The following is a 23,220-nucleotide window of genomic DNA, read 5'->3' on the forward strand; positions in this document are numbered from 1 at the left end:
CCAGCAGGAAAGCGAGTGGGTGAGTGGGTGTGGGCGTGAGAGCGGGGCCGATGGGAGGCCCAGGCTTTGGGTGCTGGGCAGCCTGGCTCAGGGGTGGGTGCCTGGCAGGGGAGAGGACCTCAGGCAGAGGCCGTGGGCCGGGGAATTAGCTCAAGTGGTAGAGCGCTCGCTTAGCATGCGAGAGGCAGCGGGATCGATGCCCGCATTCTCCAAGGCTTTTCATTCCCCTTGCCTGGACACAGGGCCCTTTGCCTGGGGCCCGTGGGAAGCTCGTGGTGTGCCCAGGCTGCACAGAAGACGACAGCATCCAGGGCTATATGTGGAGTGCCACGGGCCCTGGATCAAGGCAAGGGATTCTGCCCCTTTGCTCGGCATCTGATTGATGGCAGCTAGAATGCTGCGCCCAACTTTGGGCCTCTATGTAGAAGAGAGGGGTAGACAGAGACAGAAGAGAGGGTGCAGCGACCTCAGAACAGGGCCACCAGGGTGGCTGGGAGGAGGCGCCTGTGCCCTGTGAAGAGAGGCCGATGAATGTGGGGTGGTCCAGATGCTGAAGGAGAGAGGGCTTTGGGGGAGTGAAGCAGCGTCTTTCAAATGCTTATCAGGAGGTTCTGAATTCAACAGTGAGGCTTTTTACTGGTGTGATTGGCGGAGGAATGAGTAACAACAGGGCACACCTGAAGCAAGACAGGTTCCGTTTTTTTTCCCCTCGGGACAGCCAGGCAAGAGAAGAAGGGTGCACAGGGGCCTGTGCAGTCCCCATGCTGGGAGGTTGGCCTGAGCTGACTGGCTGAAGGCTGGAGCAAGCTGGTGTGATCCCTGAGCTGGGGCAGGAAGAGGAGATAGGAGGGTGCAGGAACAGACATGTATTGAGGCCTCATCCAAGCCGATTGCTTTGACAACTCTGTCACGGAGGCAGGGCTGGGAGAGGGCCCTGCCGGTCCATCAGTAGCTCTGCTGGTGGAGCGGAGGACTGCAGGCTGCCTTGCATGGCTACCCTTACGTCTTGTCCGGGCCCTGAGTGCCCTAATGGGTCTGAATGGCCCTAAGCAGCCTCACACGAGGCCTCCACCTCCACCTGTAGGTCCAGGGGCTGTATTTACGTTCAGTTCTGGGCCTTCACACTCTTTCCGAGCTCTACAGTTGCCGTCTGGGTCCCTAGCTCAGCCATGGCGACGGCTATGCCAACGGCTCCGTCCAGCCACAGAGACCCCTGATGCAGACGCTGACGTGCAGACGGATGTTCTGTCTTGACCTCATCCCTGGCTTGTCAGTCTGGACCTGCCTGTCCCTCGCTGGACGTGATCGTGACTGTGAGCTACGCAGTGACTTCGTGGCGTGCCGTTGTCCCTGGCTCGCTAGGACAATGGTGCCTCCTGCTTCTTGAGTCTCTCTTAGAGCAAGCCACCATGGCTGGGTCTGCCCTGATCAGGTGTTGTGGGCCTGCGAGGTTGTGGAGAATGCGGGTCTAAGGCAAGTGGTTCCTTCTTCCTGCTGAAGAGAGTCATGCGGGTACGCGGGAGTGGCGTGAGAGCTGACGGGTTGGATGAGTGCGTGACGCAGGCGTGAGGGTGTCAGCATCCCATGATTCCTTCGATAGCTCAGCTGGTAGAGCGGAGGACTGTAGGCTCCCTTGCACGGCCATCCTTAGGTCGCTGGTTCGACTCCGGCTCGAAGGAGTGCCCTTTTGGCTCTGGCCCAGACCCTGCGGCACCTTTGTCTCTTCAGCAGGAAAGCTCACACTGAGGAGGCACTTGTGAGGTCAGAAAGGGGCGGCTGAGGCCAGAAGGGCTGCTCGGGATCAAGCGGGAGGGCTGCACAAGCTTCAGTTGCAGTCGTGCGGTGGACGGGCAGCTCCATGGTCCTGCCCAAGCCGGTGGGAGTTCAGGCAGGCTACTTGGGGCCAAAGGTCATGGCCAGGCTCAGCATCGGTGGGGAAGGTGGGCAGGCACAGGCAGAGCTGCCACCCAGATCCAGTGGCTCTCAGAAAGGTACCAAGGGCCAGAGGCTCAGCTTCGAAATATCTCCTGTGCAGAGGAGGGCCAGGCCCCTGCCGAGGCTTCTTGTGGCACTTTCGTGCAAGGCCACCATTTGCACACGCTCCAGGGTGTTTCTGAGCTGGGACGGCCAAATGCACATGGTGGTGGGGATGCGCTCAGGCTCCCAGGGGACTTGACCCTGAGTTCTGGTCAAGTTCAGGGGGGCACCTGCAGCAGGAAAGCGAGTGGGTGAGTGGGTGTGGGCGTGAGAGCGGGGCGGATGGGAGGCCCAGGCTTTGGGCGCTGGGCTGCCTGGCTCAGGGGTGGGTGCCTGGCAGGGGAGAGGACCTCAGGCAGAGGCCGTGGGCCGGGGAATTAGCTCAAGTGATAGAGCGCTCGCTGAGCATGTGAGAGGCAGCGGGATCGATGCCCGCATTCTCCAAGGCTTTTCATTCCCCTGGCCTGGACACAGGGCCCTTTGCCTGGGGCCTGTGTCCTCTGGGGACCGTGGGAGGTCGCAGCGCACCCGGACGGCAAAGAGTAGGACAACACCCCGGGGTGTATCAAGAGCAGCACGGGTAGTTTGGCAGGGGACCTTATTTTCTCCCTCTTTGCTTGACAGACGTCAAAAGTCATCTCAAGTACTGTGTCCAGCCTTGAGCTCCCCTGTAGAGGAAAGACATCACTGAAAGGGAGCAGCTTCAGCGCAGGGCCACCGAGAAGCTCAGGGAAGGGAGGGATTTCTGTGTGAGGATGGGCTGAGGACACTGGGAACGTTCATCCTGGAGAAAGAGAAGGTCAGAGGGCTTACGCATGACCTTCCAGCACTTAGGAGGAGGTGACTGAGTGGAGGAAATGCTGTCCGTTTGTCTGGTGCTTGACCAGAGGGCAAAAGACAGCACAGTGAAACTGGATCAAGGTAAGTGCAGCGGGATATGAGTAAGCTTTTTTTGGCTCTGAGGAGAGTCCAGCTGTAGAAAACGGCGTCCAAGGAGCTTGTGGAGTTTTTCTGTTTGGGACTTTGCATGATTTGACGGGCTAAAGGGTTGAGCGAGGAGGTGAGGCTGTTTGAAGCAGGGTGTTGGAGTAGAGGCATCGTGCTGCGCTGCGCGTGGAGAAGTGTTGGATGAGTGTGTGATGGGCGAGGTAAGGGGCAGGGCCCCATGATTCCTTCGATAGCTCAGCTGGTAGAGCGGAGGACTGTAGGCTCCCTTGCACGGCCATCCTTAGGTCGCTGGTTTGACTCCGGCTCGAAGGAGTGCCCTTTTGGCTCTGGCCCAGACCCTGCGGCACCTCTGCCTTTTGGCCCTGCCCTGGGGCTCCCCTTCAGGGGCTGCCCAGCCTTGAACTCTTGCCTGAGGTGGAGAAGACGACCAGCCCAGGGAGTTTTGGGCGAACCCTGGGCAAGGCATGGTGGTCCCGACCACCGGGGTGTCAGGGGTCACCACCAGCAGGAAAGCGAGTGGGTGGCTTTGTGGGGGTGCGAGAGCGGGGCCGATGGGAGGCCCAGGCTTTGGGTGCTGGGCAGCCTGGCTCAGGGGTGGGTGCCTGGCAGGGGAGAGGACCTCAGGCAGAGGCCGTGGGCCGGGGAATTAGCTCAAGTGATAGAGCGCTCGCTTAGCATGCGAGAGGCAGCGGGATCGATGCCCGCATTCTCCAAGGCTTTTCATTCCCCTTGCCTGGACACAGGGCCCTTTGCCTGGGGCCCGTGTCCTCTGGGGGCTGTGGGAAGCTCGTGGTGTGCCCAGGCTGCACAGAAGACGACAGCATCCAGGGCTATATGTGGAGTGCCACGGGCCCTGGATCAAGGCAAGGGATTCTGCCCCTTTGCTCGGCATCTGATTGATGGCAGCTAGAATGCTGCGCCCAACTTTGGGCCTCTATGTAGAAGAGAGGGGTAGACAGAGACAGAAGAGAGGGTGCAGCGACCTCAGAACAGGGCCACCAGGGTGGCTGGGAGGAGGCGCATGTGCCCTGTGAGGAGAGGCCGATGAATGTGGGGTGGTCCAGATGCTGAAGGAGAGAGGGCTTTGGGGGAGCAAAGCAGCGTCTTTCAAATGCTTATTGGAAATTAGGAGGTTCTGAATTCAACAGTGAGGCTTTTTACTGGTGTGATTGGTGGAGGAATGAGTAACAACAGGGCACACCTGAAGCAAGACAGGTTCCGTTTTTTTTCCCCTCGGGACAGCCAAGCAAGAGAAGAAGGGTGCACAGGGGCCTGTGCAGTCCCCATGCTGGGAGGTTGGCCTGAGCTGACTGGCTGAAGGCTGGAGCAAGCTGGTGTGATCCCTGAGCTGGGGCAGGAACAGGAGATAGGAGGGTGCAGGAACAGACATGTATTGAGGCCTCATCCAAGCCGATTGCTTTGACAACTCTGTCACGGAGGCAGGGCTGGGAGAGGGCCCTGCCGGTCCATCAGTAGCTCTGCTGGTGGAGCGGAGGACTGCAGGCTGCCTTGCATGGCTACCCTTACGTCTTGTCCGGGCCCTGAGTGCCCTAATGGGTCTGAATGGCCCTGAGCAGCCTCACATGAGGCCTCCACCTCCACCTGTAGGTCCAGGGGCTGTATTTACGTTCAGTTCTGGGCCTTCACACTCTTTCCGAGCTCTACAGTCGCCGTCTGGGTCCCTGGCTCAGCCATGGCGACGGCTATGCCAACGGCTCCGTCCAGCCACAGAGACCCCTGATGCAGACGCTGACGTGCAGACGGATGTTCTGTCTTGACCTCATCCCTGGCTTGTCAGTCTGGACCTGCCTGTCCCTCGCTGGACGTGATCGTGACTGTGAGCTACGCAGTGACTTCGTGGCGTGCTGTTGTCCCTGGCTCGCTAGGACAATGGTGCCTCCTGCTTCATGAGTCTCTCTTAGAGCAAGCCACCATGGCTGGGTCTGCCCTGATCAGGTGTTGTGGGCCTGCGAGGTTGTGGAGAATGCGGGTCTAAGGCAAGTGGTTCCTTCTTCCTGCTGAAGAGAGTCATGCGGGTACGCGGGAGTGGCGTGAGAGCTGACGGGTTGGATGAGTGCGTGACGCAGGCGTGAGGGTGTCAGCATCCCATGATTCCTTCGATAGCTCAGCTGGTAGAGCGGAGGACTGTAGGCTCCCTTGCACGGCCATCCTTAGGTCGCTGGTTTGACTCCGGCTCGAAGGAGTGCCCTTTTGGCTCTGGCCCAGACCCTGCGGCACCTTTGTCTCTTCAGCAGGAAAGCTCACACTGAGGAGGCACTTGTGAGGTCAGAAAGGGGCGGCTGAGGCCAGAAGGGCTGCTCGGGATCAAGCGGGAGGGCTGCACAAGCTTCAGTTGCAGTCGTGCGGTGGACGGGCAGCTCCATGGTCCTGCACAAGCCGGTGGGAGTTCAGGCAGGCTACTTGGGGCCAAAGGTCATGGCCAGGCTCAGCATCGGTGGGGAAGGTGGGCAGGCACAGGCAGAGCTGCCACCCAGATCCAGTGGTTCTCAGAAAGGTACCAAGGGCCAGAGGCTCAGCTTCGAAATATCTCCTGTGCAGAGGAGGGCCAGGCCCCTGCTGAGGCTTCTTGTGGCACTTTCGTGCAAGGCCACCATTTGCACATGCTCCAGGGTGTTTCTGAGCTGGGACGGCCAAATGCACATGGTGGTGGGGATGCGCTCAGGCTCCCAGGGGACTTGACCCTGAGTTCTGGTCAAGTTCAGGGGGGCACCCGCAGCAGGAAAGCGAGTGGGTGAGTGGGTGTGGGCGTGAGAGCGGGGCGGATGGGAGGCCCAGGCTTTGGGCGCTGGGCTGCCTGGCTCAGGGGTGGGTGCCTGGCAGGGGAGAGGACCTCAGGCAGAGGCCGTGGGCCGGGGAATTAGCTCAAGTGGTAGAGCGCTCGCTTAGCATGTGAGAGGCAGCGGGATCGATGCCCGCATTCTCCAACGCTTTTCATTCCCCTGGCCTGGACACAGGGCCCTTTGCCTGGGGCCCGTGTCCTCTGGGGACCGTGGGAGGTCGCAGCGCACCCGGACGGCAAAGAGTAGGACAACACCCCGGGGTGTATCAAGAGCAGCACGGGCAGTTTGGCAGGGGACCTTATTTTCTCCCTCTTTGCTTGACAGACGTCAAAAGTCATCTCAAGTACTGTGTCCAGCCTTGAGCTCCCCTGTAGAGGAAGGACATCAGTGAAAGGGAGCAGCTTCAGCGCAGGGCCACCGAGAAGCTCAGGGAATGGAGGGATTTCTGTGTGAGGATGGGCTGAGGACACTGGGAACGTTCAGCCTGGAGAAAGAGAAGTTCAGAGGGCCCTTTGCCGAAGGAGTCGGGCATCCAGGGCTGTATCAGGCGTCGCACAGGCCATTGGCATAAGCATAGGTAACCAATCATCCCTCTGTGTTTGGCAGTGATTATATGGCATTCAGAATACTCTACACATTTTCTATTAAAATTCTAAATCACTAGCGTGTACTCTCTCACAGATTGTCGATGTACTTATTATCTTGTAAATAGTCTACCAAACTGCATCTTTTCAAACTTCTGAAGACAACATAAGAAATACAGTATCTCTCTTCATACTACTTCACTATCAGACTGGAAAGCAGAAGTCAAAGTACAGTTTATGTTAGTATGCCAAAAAAGTTTCGAAAGATTTTTTTTGTATGGTATTGAACATAAACAGATCTCCTTTGAAATTCTGCTAATTAGAAGCCTGTTAGCTTTACTCCTTGATAAATTAGACTGTGCCAAAATCCAAATAAAAGCTCAGAGAGGTACCTCTGTCATGTTTATTAAAAAGTAAATTTTGCCCTGGGCTGTGGTAGTGTGATTAATACTGACTTAATTAATAATGGCAGGAAACTCAGAATCAGGTATTGCTGGTTTTATACCTTGTACTAAAGAATACCAGTTCAGCAGCAGATTTTTGGATTAGCATAAATTAAAAGATAATTAAAGCAAATCTATGAGACTGACTCATCATTTTATCTTGCAAATATTTACAGCTACTCCATTAAAAGTGAATCCCTCTGACATTTCCACTTTAGTCAGAAGCAGCCTTTTTTTTGCTATAATTACTAATAAAGATGGATAAAGCACCACTGTCAGTTTTACCATAGATCACTGTGTAAATCATCCTTCTTCATGTTCAGCATTAAATATAGTTAATTCCATTCTATATTCTTCCATGACAACTCTTTTCTTTGGGGATTAAAGAAGGCCTCTTTTTCATTAATTTAAATGTAAAAGCAACAGGAAAACATGAGGTTTGATACAGAAGGTGGTTTCTGCAGCCAGGCTTTACTACAGGGACACAGAAGGTGCAAGTCATGAGTGAATTTGATACTGTAGTAAGTTTATCCCCCAGTGGTATAGTTATGCAAGACAATAGAATCATGAGATGTCAACAGGTTTCCTTCCATTGTGTGAGGAGTTTGAATATTCACTGCTTCTCCCACCTCCATTGAATATATACCTTTAGGAACAGAAAGCGGGAGAGATGCAATTTGTTCAAAAACACAGAGGACAGAGTCCCAACAAAATTCAAACTAAACAATGATGCAAGTAGATCTCTTTTATAACCTCTTTTTCAGTTCAAATATATTCTTGGATTTAATAGGAAAAGCAAGCTGTGTTAAAATTTGACTGGTAATACAGTGCAACCAACAACTCCCAGAATGATGCTGTAATAAAAGTTTTACTATATTTATTAAACCTGCAAGTACATGTCTGGCATATTTTGATGTCAAGAACATCTATTTCACTCATGACATTTAAAATTCTTTCTAATAGCAGCAGAACAGATTTAAGAGCAAAATGACCCATAAAATCTTCTCGTCTACTTCTAGGTCTTGTTACATTTCAACAATAAAATACTTTTCACCATTTTGATAATTTGTATTTGAGTAAAACTTAAAGTCCTCTCTTCTTTTTCGATAGAGAACCTACCATTTCCTGTGCCAGTATGTTTCAGCATGTTGGTTGGTTACGCTCACTGTTAAAACCATGTACCTCTTTTTCAGCTCAAATTGCTTTTAGATTCCAAGCACAGTTTTTGGTTATGCCTGCCTTCATAAAGTGAAGAACTTTCTCACACCTAGCATTTTTCCCCTTCAAAGATATTACACACTATAATCAAATAATCTATCAGTCGTCTTCTTTATGACAAGATAAACTGATCAAACTCCTTATGTCTCTTACTCTAGTTCGTGAATCGTTATTATAGCACTTTTCTGCATCGGCTTTACTTTTCAACATACTTCAAGAAAAGTTGTTAACACAAGAACTGGGTGCAGTATTCCAAGACTGCACTTCGCAAGCATAGTCTGCGTTATTTTATCTAACAGTCTGACCTCTCACTCAGCGAGATTAAAACATTTTAGATGAAGCACACAGATTGCTTGTGGGATGAAATCAATAGATTCACATTGCATCATCTCTGATTCTTTTCAGGCTTACGGTGCAAAAAAAATTGTAACAATGAATGTCTATAGTGCAGATAACTCAAAAGTTTTTGCCATCACAATCATGCCAGACACATAAGTGTTTTTAGACACGTTGCAAAGCATGTTTTACGTACCTGTAGGACTTCTTAATCTCATCATGTGTTGCTGTCTTCTCTATGGCCAGGATTTCATATAACGCTTCCCCTGATGTTGACAAAGCACGTTGCCTTTGTTCAGCCATGTTAGCAGTGCATTAACAAAGCTGCTAATGTAGAAGAGAATTTAAAATAGCAGGGACTGCAAGTATGTATGGATAATATTTCTTATTGTTCATTTTAATAGATTTTAATCAGGTAGTAAAAGGTTAAAAATACATGAAAGTGAAACTAGAATAAAATGTCCCTTAAGATATTTTAAAATTATTTGAGAAAATGGAAAAGCAAAAAACAAAGAACAGAAGCTTTTGTGTTAGGTATCACTGTTCATATTAAAGACTTGATGTTGCTCTCACTGAAATGAAATGGCTAAATTTCCTACAGCGTTAGTGCCAGCATATAGTATTCCCACCTAGTTTTATTTGTGTTTGCTTACATCTACCTTTTCTAAGTCTTAGAAGAATAATTCTACAATTTGTTAGGCTTATTGCAGCGGGGTACGAGCTCTGAGTATAACCTAATGCAACACAGTGGTGAATTTTTGCTTTCTCAACACAAGGACTCAGATTCAGCATAACCAATTTTAGGTGCCTAATTTGAGTGATTAAGTTTGAAGCTTAGTCAAAATAGACTCCTTATATTGTCTACATATAGACATACATACTCAGAGGACAATTGACCGAGCACTTTCTCCCTACCTCTACAGCATGCTCAGAATGACTGCAATCCCAACTCAAGTGCCTGAGGACAGGTGGAATGAATCTGGACCTAGGCAAGGAGACTAGATACCAAGAATTCACCTCAGTATTACAAAAGTAACCTGTTATTGCAAACTTAGGCATGGGAAATAATGACATCAATCAGGGTCCTATCTTATTTGAGGTACAAGACTTTGGGCTGAATTCATGAGCTTGTGATAAATTTAACAAGGTGCCCTTACAGTATAGTGCAAATAAAGGCTAAGCATAGGCTGACAGATTTAGTCCACTTAAGATCTATCGTTCATTCCATCATGCATCACAGAGGCAAAGCAGACAAACAAGTGATTCTCCACTGAATGGCTCTACTGCCTCCTTACAGTTCATAGTTCATCCTCTGGATTTGAAGAACCAAACATTTTTAAACCAGACCTAGCTAATGCTAGTCAATGACATGAAGAAACTCATATAAACCATAATTTAAAACATCAGGTACACATACCTATCATTCATAAGAGAAAGCTGCAGCTCTTTGATGGCAGACTTGCCACAACAAAACTCTCACCACAACCTCTTTATTTCTTTGTATGTTGCACCCTTCTCCAAACGTTGAGAAGTGATCACAGAAATAGCCTAAAAGTGAGCTGTAACCCCAGCCATAAGAAAAATTTCTGACAACATGTTTTGTTAGATAAGACTACCCACTCTGCTATTTCCCCCTTCTTATTGCTGAGCTAGAAACACTATCTTGCCATTATTCATGTATTATTTACTAGGCCACATTTTGATCCAGCCTTGTAACACTTTTAAGCTCTTCAGCTTTGTTCAGTACCAAAAAGAAAATCAAATACCATGTAAGTACACACAGAAATATAATAAACTGAGTAATTCTGGCGCATAGTATCTGATTTACTAAAAGACCTAAATTTATTCATATTTACTTTGATATTTTCTTTTTCTTGATAAGCTAACACACAATTTAGGGTCTTGTGATCTGCTGAAAAAGAATTCCTTTCTACTTTTAAGTGTCTTACACAAACCATCAACTAAATGGACTGAACTTTTGTTTTTAAAGTAACGATTAAGAATGAAATTATATAAAAGCATATAGATATTACTTTACCACCTGCAGTAGTTACAATGCTACTTGTTAATAACGGTAGGTCCAGAGCATATTTAACATAATCCTGGGATCTATCCTCATCACACTAGAATCATGCAAGGCACATCAAGCCTTTTAATGCACAAGATAATGGTAGGCAACCATGTGAAGTCACAGACATACAGCATTATTTTAAAATTCCGTTACATAATGCTGACTAGCTACGTGGCAACTCTGAAGCATAAAACAAAATTAAAGTTATGATGGATTTTATTCTGAAGAGCTAAAAAATCATGCAATTTATACTTTCTAATAAAAAAATTTTAATAACCCTGTCAGCTATGGAAATTTAAACTCACTAGCCTATTCAGCCTTTTAATCACCTTGAAGGTGTAACTAGTCAAAGATATTTCTTACTTATTTAAAACAGTCCTGTAAAATACTAAAAGCACAATGAGATGACACTTTTCCAGAGAAAAGTTATGCTTTCTTTATTAAGGAAGATATAACAGTTACAGTTTTAGTACTAGATCCATTCCTGATGGCCGAAATTACATTAGAATCCTCTTTTCAAGCTGTGTATTTTTGTTCCAGTGGAACAGAGACAAGAAAATATTGTTTACTTCCTTGACTGACAATAAAATCTATTAAAAGACAATCCAAATTCTAGTAACAATTCCACCTCTCCTAAGAGGATGGGACCCCAGTTAACTTCAAGTTTTTCTGTGCAAATTTTATACTATCCAGGATGAACTATCTTATACAGAGGTTGTAATAATATGCCTTTTTTCTACCATACCCATCATTCATTTGGATTTGTGCTGAAAAATAAGGCAAGGTGATTCAAATAACATACCTGCTTAAAAAAGTGATGGAACACAGTCTGGCAGATATAAACTCACAACATTATCACTTCACTATCTTGATGTCTTTATGCCAGTGCAATCCAAAAGGAAAGAAGCAAGTGCCACCAGAACCCCCCTTCCGTGGAAAGCGGCTGCTGCTTTTCATCCTTCACAATCAGGGTTAAACAGGTCAGTGGAGTCTGATTACTCTTTTTGTTCGTTTGCTCAGTATCCAATTGGTTATCTCTCAGGAAGACCTATGAAAGAACAAATAAAACATTCATGAGCCTAAAGGCTGATATATCTGAGAGTTAATGACACCAAAAAATATGGGACACCTGTGTATTTAGTTAGTTGTTCTGTTACTCTTGGCAGGGTCTTGAGTTTGTCTTTTTTTTTGCACACAAATGTATTAGATTTGTTTAAAGATACAACAGCCTTGCTCTGAAGTTCACTTCTCTGAGACCAGCCATGGTTTAGGTTTACTACAAAGTCTTTTCCAGAGCAAGATTAACTGAAGACGACCCTTTAGGACTCCTGAGTTCTTGTAACATTTTATATCAAAACAGAAGATGTACTTCTCTTACTCTGATGGAGCTACTCCTCTAACTTATACCATGAAAAAGCCTGGAGAGCCATTCCTTTCCATTTGGAATAGGAAAGATTGTAAATGCCAGAGACTTAAAAAAGAAATTATTCCTGGGACATCATGCTTGGAACCAAATAGTTGATCCTTCAAACTCAAAAAGTTCATCTCTCAGATCACCCAATTCCAAACAATATGTTTTTCTGGTGGATTGACCTTGGCCAGCTGCCAGACCCCCACCCAGCCACTTTCTCATTCCTCCTCCTCAGCAGGACAAGGGGAGAAAATAAGATGAAAATCTTGAGGATCAAGATAAAGATATGGAGATCACTTACCAACAATTGTCACGGGCAAACCAGACTCAACTTGGGGAAAATTAATTTAATTTGTTGCCAATTAAAATAGATTTGGATGGTGAGAAACAAAAGACAAAAATTAAAACAACGCCTTCCCCTTCCCCCCACCACCCTATTTCCAGGCTCAACTTCACTCCTTTGTTCCCGACTCCTCTAGCCCGCACCCCTGAGCGGCGCAGGGCGGACAGGGAATGGGGGGTGGCGGTGAGTGCATAACAGCTCCTCTCTGCTGCTCCTTCCTCCTCACACTTTTCCCCTGCTCCAGCGTGGGTCCTTCCCACAGGCTGCAGTCCTTCACGAACTGCTCCAGTCTGAGTCCTCCATGGGCCACAGCTCCTGTCAGGAGAACCTGCTCCTGGTGTGGGCTCCTCTCCATGGACTACAGTTCCTTCAGAAAATATCCACCTTCTCTGGCATGGAGTGGACGGGCTGCTGTGTGGATATCTGCTCTGATGTGGTCCTCTCCATGGGCTGCAGCAAAACCTGCTCCACCATTGCCCTCTCCAGAGGCTGAATGGAAATATGTGCTCCAGCAGGGTCTCTTCTATGGGCTGAAGGGAAATACCTGCTGTACCGTGATCCTTTCCAGGGGCTGCAGGGGTATCTCTGCCCCGGCACCTCGAGCACCCCCTCCTCCTCCTTCTTCTCTGACCTTGGTGTTCACAGGGCTGTTTCTCATGCTTTTTTCCCGTCACTCCTCACTGCCGTGCAGTTTTGCTTTTTCTTAAATATGTTTTCCCAGAGGTGCCGCCAGCTTGGCCGATGGGCTCAGCTGTGTCCTGCGGTGGGTCTGCTGTGGACTTGGCTGTATCCAGCCTGGGGCAGCCCCTAACCTCCTCCCGCAGGGACCCCCTGCAGCCCCCCGCTACCTAAACCTTGCCACAGACATCCAGTACAGTTTTATACAGACTGCAGTCCTGCAATCGGATTCATGGAGCCCCATAACCCAGGTGAAGTCTGCTTCAGCAAGAGTCAGTGAGTTTGGGCTCGGATTCTACTGCAAGACTGGAACAATAAATTTTTGAAAACCAAGCATAATTAATTACGATCACATGCAAACACTATTTATGAAAAAGGAAGCAGTATGACAGCTGATGAAAAAAATTGTTAAGTGGATACTTTTTAATGTGAAGCATGTGATTTGAACATTTCTCTTGTTCTTAGGAATATCCTTTAATTTCAAACATTCCCCCAAATTTCTGCTTTGGATAAGGATAAAGCAAGGCACATTTCAATGTAAAATGTGAGTGTTTTTCATAGTTATGAAAAGTCAAAATAGCATAGTCAAAATATCTTTTCCAGGATATTAACAACAGAGTAGGTACAGCTAATTCTATTACGTTATATGAACACAATAAACCAGATAATTCAATCAGCTTGCTTGATCTCAGTCTTTGAAATGACTTTATCATTCTTGCAAAACAAGCAAACAAAAAAAGTACATGTTTTAATGGTAAGAAGAAATTAAAGGGGGAAAAAAAAAAAAGGAACAAAAAATCACTTTGAGGTTACCCAAATCCTCTGTACTTACAAGCATCCTATTATCACCTCACTCACTGTTCTGCAACCTTGTCACATACCTAGACCTACAGTTCTGTGTGACTACAGCTCCCTCTGGTGTGTTGAGCTAACACTGCTCTGAAACCTATATTGCTTTTCTTATAAGCACTCTTGTTTTGTTTGAAGGAAATGAACACAATCTCTGCAAATCTCTTTCTTTTCCTCTGGGGATTCTACATCCTAAGCACATCCTAATGAATATTTAAAAGACTCAAATTTTAATTATTTGTCATAACTCAAATCAGCTATATAATTTAGAAGAATAAAACATATAATTTAATACCTATTCACTCTTCTTATTAATTTTTATTTTTTGTATCGTAACACCTAATAATGCACCACAATTCCATTGTGACAGGCAATGCAAAACTAAAAGACAGTCCTAGTCCTAAAGGACCTTGTTTCGAAAAAGTCTTACTTACACTTTACATTTCATTTTTATGTTGCATGCATTTCAAAAAAGACAAATCAGAACATGTCTGGAAATGTAAAGTTGCGTATCAGCCTATAAAAATTTGAAACATGGCCCAGACAGAGCAGGAGGTCCGGGGTTGCTTCAGGAGCCTCCAGATGCACACAACCAGAGCTAAGGGTTGAAGAACTCTGAGTCACGCCGGTCTTTCCTCCCACTGCTCCCTCCTTTTCCTGGCTCATAGCAAGTTCAGGAACTAAGAGCCTGGAGCTGAAAGACTGGTAGGTACATATACATGCATGAAAGCACTGGCACCATTGCTCAACAGTGGTATGAATTTTTAGCTTCCAAGGCAAGGAAAGACAATTTTTAAAAGCTGAATTGTTTTCTTAGTTTGTTGAATCTGGCAATGTTAATATTGACATCGTCAAAGCATGTCGCAGATACAAATGGTCTGATAGAGCACTCCTGACCTTCATGGAGAACCTACAGCTTCTGACTCTTACTTCCAATAGTGACAGGGAAACAAAATCTCTGATTTTACTCAGAGGAGTTCGGGGAGTGAAACAAATTATCTTGCTGACATGCTTTAGTAAAGCCAGCAGGTTAAGGGAGGTGATCCTTCCCCTCTACTCAGCACTGGTGAGGCCACACCTGGAGTGCTGTGTCCAGATCAGGGCCCCCCAGTACAAGAGAGACATGGACATACTGGAGAGAGCCCAGCGAAGGGCCATGAAGATGAAGGGTCTGGGGCATCTCTCCCATGAGGAAAGGCTGAGGGAGCTGGGACTGTTCAGCCTGGAGAAGAGAAGGCTCAGGGGATCTCATCAATGTACATAAATACCTGAAGGGAGGGTGCAAAGAGGACAGAGCCAGGCTCTTTTCAGTGGTGCCCAGTGACAGGACCAGAGGCAATGGGCACATACTGGAACACAGGAGGTTCCCTCCGAACATCAGGAAACGCTTTTTCACTGTGAGGGTGACCGAGCACTGGCACAGGTTGCCCAGAGAGGCTGTGGAGTTGCCATCCCTGGAGATCTTCAAAAGCCGCCTGGACATGGTCCTGGGCAACGAGCTCCAGGTGTCCCTGCTTCCTTTCCCCAAAACTTCCCCAGCGTGATCACTATTATCACTAATTTCTGTGCCTTGTTCTGCCAAAAAGGTGGTAAGAACGTTGGCAAGGATGTTGGGATTTATATTGGTGACTGACCAGAAGTGACAAGAGAAAGAAGGCAGGTGAGGAGACTGAAACAAGAGCTCTTGCTAGTTGATGACTTTTCACAGGTGAATGAATCGCAGTCTGAAAAAAAAAGACCCAAAACAAGTACAGCATGAGGATATGAGTACAGTAGGCTGATGAGATGAGGGAACATGTACACTGAGAAAGGGTGTATACAGTGGTAGCATGTACTGTTTTTTCACTCTTTGGGCCGGATCTATCTTTTGTTTGATTTTTGAATAGTGTGCTATGGTGATGTCAACATTAATAACACCCAGCTGAGCCAGCTAATCAAAGGGCAAAAGACTGAGCAAGTGGAAAAGGATGTTTCTGCCAAGATGTGCTGGACCTCTGGCTCAGGCACAGGGATTGATTTTTGTTAACAAGGGAAGAATACTTCTGAGGCAGCTATGTCCCAAAATGTTCTTGTCATTTCTTTTTAGCCACTTCTGCTTCACTTGCTCCTGGACATCTAGTGCCCTGCCTGAACTGCATTGCATGCTACCTGTTAGATATTCAACCAATCTCCTAAAGAAGAGAGGATTGGTTTAAGGTCGTTTCTTCAGAGCGAATCTTTTAAGAGCGAATCTTTTAAGACCTCAGGCAAGCCCAACAATTCTACAGCAAGAAATTATATTCCTCTTGCCACGTTTCTCTGTTACAGAATAGGCAGTGTCATTATGGCTTCAAAAGTAATAACAAAATTGATTTAAATAATATGATTGCATTGCATCTGTTTTTAAATACATATAACTATATTGGAAGGAAGATATTCCATCTGGTAACCCATCTGCAACTCCATCTATACAAGAAGTAAGTATTCATAAGAGAACATTCATATATTTGAATTCTCTGAACATATTGTGACCTTCTGTTACTATTCACATAGAATATCTCAATTGAAATATATGTTGGGTTTTTAATATCTTTCAACAAGTGCAGTATTGGAAAGAAGTAGCAAACTCAAGAAGTATGAACCTTAAATGAACAGTCTGTGGCATATCCCAATTGCTCATGCCTTTACGTGGTCAGTTTGACACAGGAAGCAATCCAGGACTGTAACTTCCTACCTCATTCCAGTAAATCCAGTTCAAAGGCTTGGCAGACTACCTAAGTGATATGCATATAAACATTTTTTTTCCCTAAAAATTAAATTAGAGGTTTAAAAATGAAGTTTTAAGTAATAGTAATACACTTAACTTTTTCAACAAGATACTCAGTGGAACACTGGGAATTTTATTTTCATCTGCAGTTTAGGAGAAAGTTCCATCTACCCTCCCTAATTTAAAGTGGGTCACAGAGGTAGCCATAACTAAGACGTAAATCATAATAATCTCTCTGGCTTTAATTTAAATTCCTTTCTGAAAAGCAAAGGATAGGAAGTCCCTAGTTTATATAGCTTTGACAACTCAGAGGTGAGTTATCTAGGTCTTCAAGTAAAAGTGAAGTAAGAGAGTCCCCTAATTCCTTATTTAGGCAGTGCCTTGGTAATTTATTTTGCAAACAGCCATAGCACTTTAAGGCATTATTCTACCACTTCTTATCGTAAGTTAACAAACCTATAGTTTTGGTAGCAGGCTTACTCATTTTAGTACAGCCTAATCAGCCACAGCTAGGAATCAGTAAGATTAGCTTGAACAGTATAAATGAGAGCTTTGAACTGTTTTTAAGCTCATTTGACCAGAAACAGATTAGCAGTGGCAGTACCACATCTTCTCCGTACCTGCTCCTGGGAATCAACAGCTGCTTTTAGTCCTCCCCACCAGGTACAACCTTTCTCCAGCACCTAACAGTTCTCTCCACTTGTTCCTCCTTCACATAGTTTTCTTAAACCACTTCTTGCTACCTCCTGCAGTCTTTGTCTAAGCAAGCTCTTTCCTGAAATCCCTAACATAGTCCTCAGTTCCATCCTGCACCAACCCCCTAACTATTCTCTCCCAAATTCCTACAAGCTGGCTCCTTACCAAAATTGTCCCCAGGAGGGAGGGGGTGCAGCAGGGGAGATGGCAGGCAGCAGCCATTTCTTTTTAAAGCTTCGTTAATCCTCACATAGGATTTATTACCCTGTCTTAGAAATGCTCACTTAATTGATGGCTGAGAAAGGAAAACTCTTTCTAAAGTGCTGATGGGTAACTATCTTAACTTATCTGGCTATCTAGATCCAGATAGGAATGTCTGTCCAGTGGTTGAGTTAAAAATCAAAGAATTAAAGCAATATGCAGTCCTAGGAGTAGAGAAATTACGGAAGTCTCAGATATATTTTTTTTCTGAATGTCACTTACTGGGAGAAAGTAAAAATTCCTAAAAATGTATTTAATTAGAATAAGTATTTCACCAATGAAGTAAAGAAGCAAAAACATAAACATGAATGCTATTCTCCACATAGTAGGTGTAGAAGAAGCCACTGGAAATATTTCCCAATAATTCAGCAGACTGACATTTCAGTAAATTAGTAGCTTCATTGTTAACCATTTATCACAACTGTTCTTAGGGTTCCCCCCCCCCCTTAATTATGACAAGACCTTTCAGCTAGAAAATACTCTCAGCTGAAACTCAAAGTCTGAACCCGTGGGCTTACAGTTGGCTCAAGTCATTCTGCCAGCAAAGGAGCGGTCCAAACTTTCACTGATTTTTTTTTCTTCTTTTTTTTTTTTCCCTTAGTTTTCAGTTAAATCAACTTGCTAGCTGACTCACTCCATTACTGGCATCATTACTAGAGCTGATGCAATGGAAGTGGTGACATCACACCTTTTCAGCAGCAATAAAGTCTTACATTGTCTTTAGCTCACCACAAAACCGCACCTTAAAAAGTATATAGGGGCCAGAATACCATACAAGGGCGAAGCACAAGTGAATTCCGTGGAAAATAGCACAAATTAGCAGAATTAAGGCTCCTCTGGACTAGTCTGCGGCTATAGGATAGGCCAATGTTTGACAGCATATTAAATATTTCGGAGGCTTCTGCTGCCAGCTGTACAGGGCCACGGGTGCGTGACACAATGTGCTGTTCCCGTTGGAACCCTCTCTGCCAATTCAATTTGTTCAAACAAAACTCTGAGAGGTTAACTTCGCCCCGGCGGGATGGCTGCTACAACAGGCGTCGGTTGCCCTAACCCTCTGCGGTTCCGGCACCGCGTGTTCCTCTGCAACCAGGATAAAAGCAGACAGGCAGCATAAAATCCTCACGAAGCGCTCTGCTAATTTGACAAAAATGTAATCATGTGCCCACACCTGATCCAGATCAAATTTGTACTGCTGGGTGATGTGGCATGGCCCAGAGCCAGCGGTAATGATTGTGGAACCACAGCGCTCAGCTAAGGCTTCTCCTGCAGAGGAATTACCCGTACGGGAGACTGTAAATACCGAATGTGGCCTATCGCTGTGGAAACAGCTTGTGCAGGCTCTCCAGGACATGCCCCGATCCGCACGAAAGAGACATAGTGTAACCCCTTGCCAAACCACCTTCCTTGCTACCCTTAGAGGGAGGGTGCTGGGTTAGCCTCTGACCGAGAGCATTAAGCAGGGGAGGGGAAAAAAAAAAAGGAAATTACATGTCTGAGGTTTTTCTTTCGGGCAAGTCTCTTATAAAAATAAAGGAGTGTGCAAATGTCTTTGTTTCCCTGCCAACTTTTATAAGAACTAATTAAGACCAAAGAGAGCTTCGTTTTCCTGTTTATTTCATACCGAGAACAGCTAAGGAATTTAACCTATTGATGATTTTGCAGCTGCCTGCTTTAATTTGCTTATGATTGAGAAACAAAACGTTAGTGTAACAGCAATGAGTTGCCAAAGCCACGGAGCGGTCACTGGTGCGCGATCCAGCTGCGTGATCACTCTTCGACCAGGCAGCTGTGACAACAGAGCGCGGGCTGTCCTTTGGAGCGAGAAACCAGCCTGAAAATTATGGCCGCTGCTTAGCAGTTGCTTATTTCCAAGTCGGCTGGTTTTTCCATAGTAAGGTCAATATAATCGTAAAGGTGTAGAGCGCTGGCATTTATTCCCTGCTAAAGAACATCATGCACTTTTGAACCTTATGATTTATCTATTGATTGCAATAGAAAATTCAGGCCACAAAATTCAGTGGTAATTGCTATCAATAAATGAAGAATTATGCTTTACCAGAAAACAATCTTCAGGGGTAAATACTCACAGGCCTTAGCATAACTCATAATTCTTCGTTCAGGCAAATCGATTACAAGGCATTTATTCTATTGAAGAGTCCTATGGACTTTATGGAAATCATACAGAATTCAATGAAGAATTTTATGGCTGCTATAAAACCTACAAAATAATTTTTAATGTCCTTTTGATTCAGAAGGTGAGATCCCAGCCCCCTATAAATCAGTGACAGAACTCCCGATTGAGATTGACAGAAAACGAGCACCCAATCATTTGCAGCTTTTATTTATAAAATTTTCCATAAATTACTCTACGTGACTGGGGAACCTTATGGGTTTTACTCACATTAAATTCTACAGTTTTTTTTTTCAAAAGTGGAGGGGGAGGATGATTCACTTCAGGGGAAGCGAAGTACTTTATTTTCTTGCTTTCCTTAAAAACCGGCTTTTCAGACTTTTACATGTTATTTCAAAATATTATTTCAAAACAATTTACAAATATTAGACAGGGATTCCTAAACCGTGGTATCCTAGCACCGGAGTACCTAAGCTACTTAAGAAGGCACGTGCAGTCCTTGGGAACAACTGCTGCCCTGCTGCACCACCGGTCCCCAGCCAAGGTTAACCCTGCGTCGCCTCATGCATGAAGCTTTGTACAATTCTAACAAATGGAAACTAAAATAACAGCTAACTCTTCAAATTCACACTGTTACATGTTTATTCTATTCCAAAATCACAAACCGGGAGATGTGAAGCTTCTCCTGGGAGGCTGGGCAAAAGCCTTCTCCTTACAGCAAACAGAAATTGGCCACCAGCACCCTCTGGCTGGAATGTGGCAGGATTATAAAGACATCTAGCGTGTGCATAGAGTCTATGCCATAGAAAGGGAAAATGATTTGCTGTGGTATGTATATCAGAGCAGAACAGAATCCATACTATGTATTACTTGGTAACAGTCAGTATATGCTGCTACTGTTTGTTCACACCGCAATCTCCTCTGCTGGTGCTAGGCACCCGACTTTGTAATCTTTCTTCATCAACTTTTGATGTCACAATTCAAAACAGACAATTTGCAATAACGTATTTCACCAACTCTTCCTTTTCCTATTTGTATATTATTTAAAAGTCACATGCAATTTAAATTAATGTATTGTTACAAATTACATACAAAACAAAGTTTGTTCCTACATTTGATAAGTGGCAATTATAAATAAGTTTGCATGATGAACATTTGTTCTTTTTTTTCCAAGAAGTGTTTAGAAAGATCTATTTCATCGTTTCTGCAAATGGACATTCATGCATATAGACACGATAAAGTGACAAGAAAACAAAAATATATCTGAAAATTGAATTACAAAGCAATTATGCTTTGAATTTATATGTTGTTTGGGAGCATAGCTTCACGCGGTACATTTTTTTCCATATCTTGCAATAAACCACTTATTAATATTAAACCACCAAGTGACAATAAGTCACTTGTAATGCAAATAATATTGACTTGCAGTGTGTTAGTATTAGTTCTGACTTCTAACAAATTAAAGTCAATTCTCCCATTATCTGGGAATTGATTATCTTGGCTATAGATGCAATGATGTGTAGCTTGCCCACAGATCATCCAGTTCAAGATCATCAGCAATATAACCAATCTTTCACCAAATTACGCTGTCTGGGCCTATTGGTTCTCAAATCTTTGTGCTCTGCAGTAATGTATCAGAATCTTTCTTTAGAAGCTTTACACTCTTTTTGTCTTTTTAACAAATTACAAGTACCGCAGAATATGTTTTTTCTACTTATTTTGTGTAATCATGAATTGAGTGTGTAAGTAAAACCTCCTGGATACAACTGAGCAGATGTTATGGTTTTCCCCCGTTCTAGGTAACCCGAGCAGATGTCATGGTTTTCCCTGGTTCTAGGTATTCTACAAAACATGCTGTCTTGCAGGTTTTGAACAATTTGCAAACTAGTATATTTATTCATATTTTTTACGTTTTAGAATGAAATTGTTTAGTAAAGAATTATGTTATCAAATATTGCGAGTCCAGGGTGAGATTAAACGTTATAAAAGTTGTTTATTTTCTTAGGCCTATCCTTGAAAAAAGTATTCTACAAACTTCTAGTCATGTAATTTAATCTAGAAAAATGCTGACACGGTATTGATTTATGTAGATTTAACTGATGTTCTGACATATGACTAGAGGCTGTTCTCCATAATCCCAACTCAGCAAAGCATGTAAGAACATGCATAAAATTAAGTATATACTTTGTACTACTAATACTTTATGCCAATTAACACATATTTTTGCTGCAAATTCTGCTGTGCCTGTCTGGTATCATAAACATGTTACATACATATTCCATGTATGTTATATATTCCGTATATGTTACATATTCCACATATCTGTTATATATTTCAATGTTATACATATATTCCAAAGAATATCTTTATGTGAGATTTTAAAACTAGATTTTCTAACAGGAACTACTTTTTGAATTATATAGTATCTGAGTAATCCCCTACATAATCCTGATTATGTACGTGAGGTTTTATGATACAGCCGATGTGGTCTAACTGCGGGCTGACTCCAACAGGGCACTCCCATCGCCAGTTACATATCGGCACCTTGAACCAGCTGTGCTGTTTGGCTGGTCCCGCTTTTTGGGGGGGGCTGAGGTTCATTTTCTGCCAGCTTAACTTCCTAAACTCTCTTGGCTTACCCTAGAGCTGAGCATCAGCACTCGCAGGCGCAAACAGCCAGGAGGAGTGAGATGGAGTGGCATGGCCCCTCCGCATGGCAACATCTAGCTCAGCACTGATGTATTTTAAAAACCGTATTTCCAGTGCACTCCACACCACTAAGAGGCCCAGCCTCTGCGTTTTACTGCACTAAGCCCCTCCTCAGCTTTTAAACATGAGACTTGTCGCTAACTAAATGCAAAGCTGCTTTTAAGAAATTGATCGAAAAATGTTCTCCTAGTACTCAGGTTGGCTTTTATCTGAACATAAAAAGTCAGTTATCAGAGCTAATCCTTTCAGTATGTACTTGTCTTACAAAAACAATTTTCTTTCATTTGGTCAAGACAAAGGAATTCAGGAATTTCTGTAAACTAACCCTCCCATCGCTTTGTTGCATTTTTGATGACATATTGGCAACATTCCTTCCAGTTTTAATTGGATTAAGCACATAGAAATTTAGTGCGTTGTAAATCAGACAGGATTCCAGCTACCTTTTTGCTATTGTTAAAAACAAAAGGTCTAGCAAAGAATAAACCAAAATAAAACCAGAGGTAGTCTCTTGAAAGTAATGAAATCTTCTCGCTGCATTTGGTCAGGTAGCTAATGGGAAGACTGGCAGAATGACAGATGTTTTTCCAGACTTTCAAGGAGAAGTCATGCTAATGCTAACCCCGACACGTTCTTTCCTTCACAAAGAAATGTCAGGATGCTACCTGGTGGAGAAACATGAGTTGCTGCAAATATTTAATCCTCTCACTACTATTCATCTAGATGGGATTATCTTCTGCTGCTATAGGTTTTGATAGAAGAGCAGTCCCACGAATTAGCTAAAAAGCAAGCACAAAAAGATGAAATACCTGATTAATTTTTGATGCAAGCTCAAATTTAATGGAGAAACTGAAGTAGTATATTTAGGCATTTTTTGAAAAGGCAGAAAAAATAAGTACTTGGAATATAACGCAGTAATTCAATTTGAATACTAATTAACATACATTTTTACTACTAATGTGATCCTCTGAATGTAATTGTTAATTCTAATCATAGTTAATATTTATTTCAACTTAAC

General features: G+C 44.6%; 1 protein-coding gene and 3 non-coding genes across 4 annotated transcripts in view; 3 read left to right on the forward strand and 1 right to left on the reverse strand.

The window, feature by feature from the left end:
* The window catches only part of DNAJC5B (DnaJ heat shock protein family (Hsp40) member C5 beta), a 64,481-nt gene extending 55,871 nt beyond the window's left edge, over positions 1-8,610 (reverse strand). Inside the window, exon 1 of the mRNA XM_075140651.1 lies at positions 8,504-8,610. Within this exon, the coding sequence (XP_074996752.1) occupies positions 8,504-8,610 (107 nt within the window). The remainder of the gene's footprint in view (positions 1-8,503) is intronic.
* Positions 140-212, forward strand: TRNAA-AGC (transfer RNA alanine (anticodon AGC)). Its single transcript has one exon. It is a non-coding gene; the product is annotated as a tRNA-Ala (tRNA).
* On the forward strand, positions 1,591-1,679 carry TRNAY-GUA (transfer RNA tyrosine (anticodon GUA)). Its single transcript is given in 2 exon segments — positions 1,591-1,627; positions 1,644-1,679. It is a non-coding gene; the product is annotated as a tRNA-Tyr (tRNA).
* Positions 5,798-5,870, forward strand: TRNAA-AGC (transfer RNA alanine (anticodon AGC)). The gene has a single exon. It is a non-coding gene; the product is annotated as a tRNA-Ala (tRNA).
* Positions 8,611-23,220: the final 14,610 nt, after the last annotated feature.

The sequence above is a fragment of the Calonectris borealis genome, chromosome 2, assembly GCF_964195595.1.
Source record: "Calonectris borealis chromosome 2, bCalBor7.hap1.2, whole genome shotgun sequence".
Classification (NCBI taxonomy): domain Eukaryota; kingdom Metazoa; phylum Chordata; class Aves; order Procellariiformes; family Procellariidae; genus Calonectris; species Calonectris borealis.